The following is an 8,537-nucleotide window of genomic DNA, read 5'->3' on the forward strand; positions in this document are numbered from 1 at the left end:
CTCACACCCAGGTGTCCGACAGAGTGCATTTGTCGAGCTACAAAAGGCATTAGGCTGTGAGGGCATGCAGGGCGTCCAGTGTGCTGGGAGCACCACATTCTTTTCTAACCATGTCCTTTTCTCTGCTTCAGAGCCTGAATATTTTTATGTAGCTGTCCCCTTTTCACTAACAGAGGTTTCACAGGGGTCTCAGACTCCTGTTCTACAAGTACTGCTTACCTGACAGCAGCATCTGCAAAGTTGTTCCCTCGAGTTACTGGAAACATTTCTTTATTATGTGATTTACACTTTACCACAGCTACTTCAGTCAGTAGCTGCAAAGCTTCTAACAGTTCAGAGACAAACCCAGCATTCTTAACTGGAGTCCCTGCCGTGTAGAGGAAATCCCTATTCCTTCACCGCCATCCAATATTGTGGCATACACCAAATGTATATTGTTACAACCCCAAGTGTCTAGGGGTAAAGGGGTGTAACATTTAGGATAATTCTTTTGGAAGCAGGGGGATTCTGGTGAGGGACTAGGAAGCGTGATAACAAGGGTAAGAAACTAGAGTGGTGCCAAAGGAAAGAAAATAACAAACAAAATGTAGCTGGCTAGGACAGTGAGGGAAAGCTAATCTGACTACAAAAGAAAACCCGAAACACACGGTCTTCGGCGTCTTCAACACCCTAGCTAACCTGCACTGACTACCCAAAACCATACCAGACAAATGGCACTCACCCGTACTAACCTAGTGTAATAATACAAAATCAACTAAGTGTGTAAAGTGTACCCAACAACCTAAACTAACATTATATACAAAAGTTCACACAAAAACACAAGTGAACCAGGAAGACAAATAAGGGAAAACAAGAGTAATAAACAGGAGCAGGGTACAAAAGAACACAAAAGTTGAACATGTAACACTGGGGCAAGGAAATGACAAAACAAGGATGAACACACAAACAAACGAAAGTACAAAGAAACTAACAAAAAACCAACAAAACAACAAAGCCGAAGCTATACGAAAATACACACACATACAAAGCAAAACAAACCAACAAACGAAGCCGAAGCAATAACCAGAAGCGAAGCGAAGCGAACCAAAACTAAACGGGACCGAAGTCAAACAAAAGGCCCCCTCTTCCTGAAAGCCTCCATGTTAAATAGTGAATAAGATGTGTTCTGATTGGCTGAGAGCTAATTAATGATGACATCATACTGAAACAGTGGAGTGATGGTGGGCCAATGGGGAAGGGAAAACAATCAAGGGTCAGCAGTGTGGAACATAGAAAAAACACACACAGAACACACACTGGGACGTAACACCCCCACCCATAAAAACAAACATCTAATGTTTGGACAATGAAGAAACAAAACCAATCAAACAATAGGCTATACTCTACCCCCAGCCAGGTCATTTCCAAGAATAAGAGTTACCCCTTTAATGGGTAGCGAAGGACATACCACTCTAACAAATCCAGTAACTAAATCACATTGTAGATGTACACAGTGTAAAGGCACTTTCATAAAACCCATTTCGATGCCTTGAACTAATACACTCGAACCACAGAAAGATTGATCAGACAAAGGCAGTGCATCCACAACAATTAATGACTGGTATGCTCCAGTATCTCTTAATATTTGAATTGTTTTCTGGTCTTCTGGTTTACCTGTTAGCGAAACCAATCCTTCCATAATGAATGGTTCATAACAAGGGTCAGGAGTATTTTCAATAGTCAAAGGAACAGGAACATGGGAAACAGCATTGCTAAACCCTACACTCTTAGTTTCCTGCTGCTGCTGCTTACGTTTTAGGGCCAAACAATCTGCAATTATATGACCTCTCTTGTGACCATAAAAACATTCACGCTCCTCTTTAGGACGTGAGGAACTAGTTTGTACTTGGAGAGACTGAGACTGGGAACTTGGAGTAAACAAAGTCTTCTCCACACACGCAGATGTGAAAACGTTCTTATGAGTGAGCACGAACTCATCTGCCAAAACAGCGGCTTGCACTAAAGTAGTTACTTTTTGCTCATTCAAATACACAGCAATGCGTTCAGGCAAACAGTCCTTAAATTCTTCTATGAGCATTAACTCACGCAATGAGTTAATGTCGCTCATTTTACTTGCTACAACCCAGTTATCAAAGAGTGCCCTTCTCTCTAGCAAATTCAACAAATTTCTGGTCTGACACTTTACCATGATTTCGGAAGCGTTGTCTGTAAGCCTCAGGAACTAATTCGTAAGCCCGTAAGATAGCAGCTTTCACAGTATTGTAATTCAAACTTTCTTCTAAAGAAAGTGTAGAACAAACTTCCTGAGCTTTGCCCACTAATCTACACTGCAAAAGCAGTGACCAAACCTCCTTAGGCCAATGGAGTGATGTGGCAATTTGCTCGAATGCACCAAAGTACGAATCAACTTCCGTCTCCCTAAACAGAGGAACTAAAGCAATGTGCTTACTTTCATCAAAGGTGGTAGAGAGTGGATCTTGCAAAGGAGACACACTAGAGGCCTCAGAGTGGGTCAGCTGCGCAGCAGGAGCATTCTTTCGTGCTTCTAGCTCAAGCTGATGGAGCTTAACCTCTTTCTCCGCCTCAATCTCCATTTTACGAATTGCAAGGCGCAATTCAAATTCTGCCTGGCGTACTTGGGCTTTTTCCTGCTCCTCGATGTGCAAGCGGGCCAAACGAACTTTCAGGCGAGTATCGCTTTTTGACCCGGTGGAGACTGGAGAGAACGGTTCAAAGGGAGGCAAGGTGGCCTTGACCTCTGCCTCCGCTAAGTCTTCAGCCACCCCCTGCACCTCGTCCTGTTCTTCCACCACCATAGCAGGTTTAGCACCAGCCCCAGGAGAACCGGCGTCCTTGCTCGCTGAGGCAATGACCTCTAACTCCACCAACCTATCCACCACAGCTCTCTTGATGTCCCTTTTAAGAGCTTGCGTCGAAACCTGAATCCGGAAGTGATCAGCAATTTGGCACAATTTAGCCTTCCTACACTTATGCAGCTGCTCAAAGGAAGGTTCCTCCACAAACTGTCGCAAATCAAAAGTAGCCATAACTACAGTACCTTGCCAAAACACAATCCACAAATCAAAATCCTGTACCAACACCAAAATTCTGCAACACAAAAAAAAAATCCTTAGGACGGGAATTTGATATCCCGGACGAGCCCCCAATAATGTTACGACCCCAAGTGTCTAGGGGTAAAGGGGTGTAACATTTAGGATAATTCTTTTGGAAGCAGGGGGATTCTGGTGAGGGACTAGGAAGCGTGATAACAAGGGTAAGAAACTAGAGTGGTGCCAAAGGAAAGAAAATAACAAACAAAATGGAGCTGGCTAGGACAGTGAGGGAAAGCTAATCTGACTACAAAAGAAAACCCGAAACACACGGTCTTCGGCGTCTTCAACACCCTAGCTAACCTGCACTGACTACCCAAAACCATACCAGACAAATGGCACTCACCCGTACTAAACTAGTGTAATAATACAAAATCAACTAAGTGTGTAAAGTGTACCCAACAACCTAAACTAACCTTATATACAAAAGTTCACACAAAAACACAAGTGAACCAGGAAGACAAATAAGGGAGAACAAGAGTAATAAACAGGAGCAGGGTACAAAAGAACACAAAAGTTGAACATGTAACACTGGGGCAAGGAAATGACAAAACAAGGATGAACACACAAACGAAAGTACAAAGAAACTAACAAAAAACCAACAAAACAACAAAGCCGAAGCTATACGAAAATACACACACATACAAAGAAAAACAAACCAACAAACGAAGCCGAAGCAATAACCTGAAGCGAAGCGAAGCGAAGCAGGACCAAAGTCAAACAAAAGGCCCCCTCTTCCTGAAAGCCTCCATGTTAAATAGTGAATAAGATGTGTTCTGATTGGCTGAGAGCTAATTAATGATGACATCATACTGAAACAGTGGAGTGATGGTGGGCCAATGGGAAAGGGAGAACAATCAAGGGTCAGCAGTGTGGAACAATAGAAAAATAGAGTCTATATAAATCGCTACAATTTTCCATTTCGCATATTTACAAGTTTCAATTAAATCTTTTCATTCGGTCTGCTAGTTTTACACCAGATTATTCAGTTTATACAGCCAGGCAGGTAGCCTGCACAACACATAAACACGGCCCCTTGGCCACTGCATCAAGGGGTCCTGAATAATAATAACCCACCAGACGATGCCTATCTCCATGCTCCTGTACCAGCACAACAGCTCACAACCCATTTCTTTCACTTACATACAGATTACATACAGATGATCCGTCTGAGGGAATCCAGTCCAGGGCCAGTGCCTGCAAGAGCTTGTTTCAAAACATTAAAAACGGTTTCTGCTACAGGGGTCAAGGCAATTTTGTCTTTACACTGCACTAACCCCCTAAAGCCAATGCGTCACCAGACGAGCTCGTTCTGAGAGGGCATTCACCCTGGCTTTATCATGTAGTTGGTTTTATACTCCTTTTTTTCGTCTGAAGATCTAATACTTGGAGTAGCCCGGCCTTATGGATTCCCTCATTAGGTAAAACAATCACAATATCACATAACTCTATTGAGTTAGTTTACATAAATGCTATTTCATACAGGAATTCCTTATAAATGCTGCAGGACATCCCAGCCCAATAGGTCTGGGGTGTCCCCCACCCACATCAGTAGTTGAAACTGTACATCTTTTGCCAGGCAAACTGTGACAGCTTGTATCTGCTTTAAACACAACCCTTGCCCCCCCTTCTCCTGTAGCCTCCTGCTACCCGTTAGAAAACTTTATATCACATCTTTATGCTGTTTTAGTCTAAAAACAGGACAGCTGTGCTCCTGTCTCCCCCAGTTCCCGCACACTGTAAGATTATTTCACTTTTATTTAAACCCTGAGATACATTTAGGAAGGCTACAAAGGGGTTTACTAGATTAAATCTGTTAGTTCACGCATGGCTCTCGTTTCAGCTTCTGACATGTTCTTTAATTGTGAAATCAAGCCTCTTTCTTACAATTTCTCCAAAAAACACCCTTTTTTTTAGTAACTGCACACCAGCTTGTTCGTAGTTTTGTCTTTGGGGTCTTGCCCCCCTTTCCCCCAGGGCTAGTTAACTCACCCCCCATCTGGATATACCCAATCAGGGGATTTATCCCAGTCCTCATTATTTTCTTGAAGGGGTCTTATATCTTGGTATAATATTAAAGTCGCACAATAATTGCGACAAACTAGCGGCTCCTTTTTCTCCTCCTTGGGAGTCTTTTTACCTCCCATTTGCAGCGCTAAATTCCGTCTGATAGTCCATATTTCTTTTTAAGTTTCACTTTGCATTAATCTAATTTTTTTTCTTCACACCAAACCATTTTCACGTCTCCCACGCGCCCCGAGGAATCCCCCAGTCGAGACAAACTGACGAACTCTCACAATTCGGGAACACGGACCAGGTTCCAAATCCTGGCTTTAAACACACAACCATGTTCTTCTGCGAGTACAGTTCTAGTTACTACCTTCAGCCATACTGCAGTCATGTACCAGGATGCAGCACCTGGATTTTTTCGCACAGGCAGGGCGAGACGCTATTCCTTCAGCCATCCCTCTTTTTCTACCCCACCTTCACAAAACAGGCATCTACAAACACATACACCATAAACTCACTTTTCTGTTGTACTCGCTTCAGCTTCAGAAAAACCCTGAACCCACCACAGCAACATGGAGAGGACAAGGGACTTTTTAGAAAAGAGGAGTCCTTACCTCTTTTTAGAAGCAGCCGCCTAACTTTTCCTCTCCATTTCCGTGTGGTTTAATTTAGATGGATACTTCTTCATCATTTGGGTCATGTATCCGCCAATCTGCCTCCTCCTTGTTAGAGGACGTTGTAAACCTTTAGGAACAATGTGATCTAGCAACAAGGTTATGTCACTGTAATTAGGCTTAAGACAATCAAGAACAAGGCTTGCCTTTCTTTTAAATTCTTTATGATCATCAGGCAATTTAGGAAAAGACTTGACTAATGCAAATAATTCACTAGGAGACCAAGGTCAATGTACATATGCTGGAGTTCCTTCTGGACCTGGAAAAGTGCACATTGGCATTTCACGAACAAGTGAAAAGGCTTTGGCTCCGGACCGCTTTTTAATTTCTGTGGAGATTTCCAATTCACTTTCTTTCCTTTCTTCTACTTCTCTTCTAATTTTCCTGTTCTTCAGGAAACTTCTTTTTCCTAATTCCACTTTCCTCTGTCCATTCTGATTCACTTACAAAGATCCTTCATAGTTATGTGCCCCTAATTATCATATATAATTTATGTGCAAGTTCCCTTACACCTATTACCCTAGCTTTACAGTTCATGAACATACACATTTTTCCTTCTGCCGGGACTCTAACCCGGGCTATAATCGTTTACACCTATTCCTGCGTCTCTGAATTTGTCGTACATGTACTTTTGCTGGACTGCTCGGTCCCATTTTCGTCTTTGAATTTTCATTCCCCATTTTTACCGATCGGTGCCTTACTTAGAACCTTATCACATTAACTACTCCGCAGAGCAAAAACCACACGTCTGTGTTAAGATATGTTCATTTCACGAGTCCCAGACTCGCCGGGTCCCAGACCCGTTATACTGTAAGTCCCTGACTTATCGAAGAGAACACCCCTGTGGCTCGCTTTTCAAACTATTAACTTTTTAAGGATCACTTACTGACGTCAGACAGCTGCCAATTCTCCAGACGCATCTCTGGAAGGATAAACAGTTTATCCCCCTAGGTTCGTCCAAATTGCTAAAATTGTCCGGGTCCAGATGGAGTTTCAGCAGCCGTCCGCGCTCAGGTTTGTGATCCCGGACAAGCCCCCAAATTGTCATGGAAATATTAATTTTCAAGGAAGCCACAAGAGAGAGTTCTCACCTGAGTAAGGTCTTTATTTCAATATTGCAATATTGGGAGCCCTGTTGCCACTCTGCAAAGTGCATCAGAGACTCAATTTGTTACAAGCAGTACAGGGTTTAATAAGATGTTGCGCTGTAAGAGAAAGCTCAGCACTTTGTCCCTTCAACACTTCCCCTTTCCCTAAGACAAAACAGATTACATCTTAAACAAAAGAAGAAGCACCACTAGATTTGTTTTATTATATATATATAACATTACTTTATTAACCCTTTACAATTTCTTGCATTAGGAATTATCTTTTCGCATACCCCAGCTTGCTCTCCATGAGACACACAGACACACAGACAGGGAGAGAGCATGGGGTCAGAGCACAGGGTCTGCCATAGTACAGCGCCCCTAGAGCAGTTGGGGTTAAGGGCCTTGCTCAGGAGCCCAACGGAGTAGGATTCCTCTGCCGGCTGCGGGCAACCTTCCAGCCACAGGCGCAGATCCTTAGCCACAGAGCCACCGCTCCGCCCTTTTTCAAAGCTTATCAGTTACTTTCGGCTAATCTAATGACCCAGACAGCATATATTGTTTTGGTACATTGTCTTCTAAAGTAACCTAAACAGGGTGCACTTTGTTGATGCACTTTTTTCTAAAATTCTGCCCGTAGCGGTCACATCCTTGAAATATATTTTCTAAAAGCACCAACATATATTTTTTGCAAGGCTCTCTACATTTTAAGAATCAATTTACTTATTAGATTTCCATTTCACATTCCACACTGTAGCTTAACTCACTTTTAAAACACATAGTTTATTCACCCCTTTCATTAATTTATCAGCTTTCAAATCAACAGCATTATCAATATATAGTATTTAGCCTCATCGTTTTCTACATCAGCTTAATCATGTTTCTTGTTTTTTTTCTCTCACATTCTCACTGTACATTGCTGTATGGTATGTTATTTTCCCAGTTATTTTGTCTTTGGGCTTCCCAGACCACATTCAGCTGCTGAATGCTCCTACTGTAATATGCTGAAAAATGCCCAAAGGCCCCAATTGCTAGATTGTAAAAAGGGGAGAGATTCAGCTCCACATGATCTAACAGAATCCTTAATATTTAATGTACCACCTATAAGCAGGTGACATATATAAATATAAATGTCTAGTAGCGTAGCTGTTTTGTGCTCAACACAATCTAGCTTTCTGCTGTTTGTCATCTGCTTTGCCTTTTCACTGACGGCTCTACAGATGTGGAAAATCAGAGAGAGAGCTTTACAGATGAGGATAGAGGAAGATGCCCGGAGGGAGGTGCGACAGGCCCAGCTGAAGAAAGAGATCAGAGCTAGAAGGCACAAAAAGGTACTGGAGTAAGGGATGTTTGGATTCATCCTCTTAAGGTGAACTTTTCTTCATGCAAATTCCGGACCTGACACTGACCTTGCAGCTATATTTTGTTGTATTTCCAAGATGACCACCTATAGGTTTAAATTAATAACCTAAACTAATACTTTTTGGATCTTCAGTGACCACAATGAGCATAGTATGTTGGCACCTCTTATATTGTGTGTCTACTCTAGGGTGGCTATGCCAAGATATGCTATAGAGGTGCCAAAGCACCAGATTCTGGTAGTGTTTGGTGCCTCCAATTCATGGTTATAGCACTCCATCTCCAAAGCCCATGGT

At 42.5% G+C, this 8,537-nt stretch overlaps 1 protein-coding gene across 1 annotated transcript in view; it reads left to right on the forward strand.

Moving 5' to 3' along the window:
- Window positions 1–8,225, forward strand: part of LOC148652246 (fibrous sheath-interacting protein 2-like) — a 42,397-nt gene extending 34,172 nt beyond the window's left edge. Inside the window, exon 6 of the mRNA XM_088597590.1 lies at window positions 8,103–8,225. Within this exon, the coding sequence (XP_088453716.1) occupies window positions 8,103–8,225 (123 nt within the window). The remainder of the gene's footprint in view (window positions 1–8,102) is intronic.
- The last annotated feature ends 312 nt before the right edge of the window (window positions 8,226–8,537 follow it).

This window comes from Lepisosteus platostomus, chromosome 11 (genome assembly GCF_059453375.1).
Source record: "Lepisosteus platostomus isolate fLepPlt1 chromosome 11, fLepPlt1.hap1, whole genome shotgun sequence".
Taxonomy (NCBI): Eukaryota; Metazoa; Chordata; class Actinopteri; order Semionotiformes; family Lepisosteidae; genus Lepisosteus; species Lepisosteus platostomus.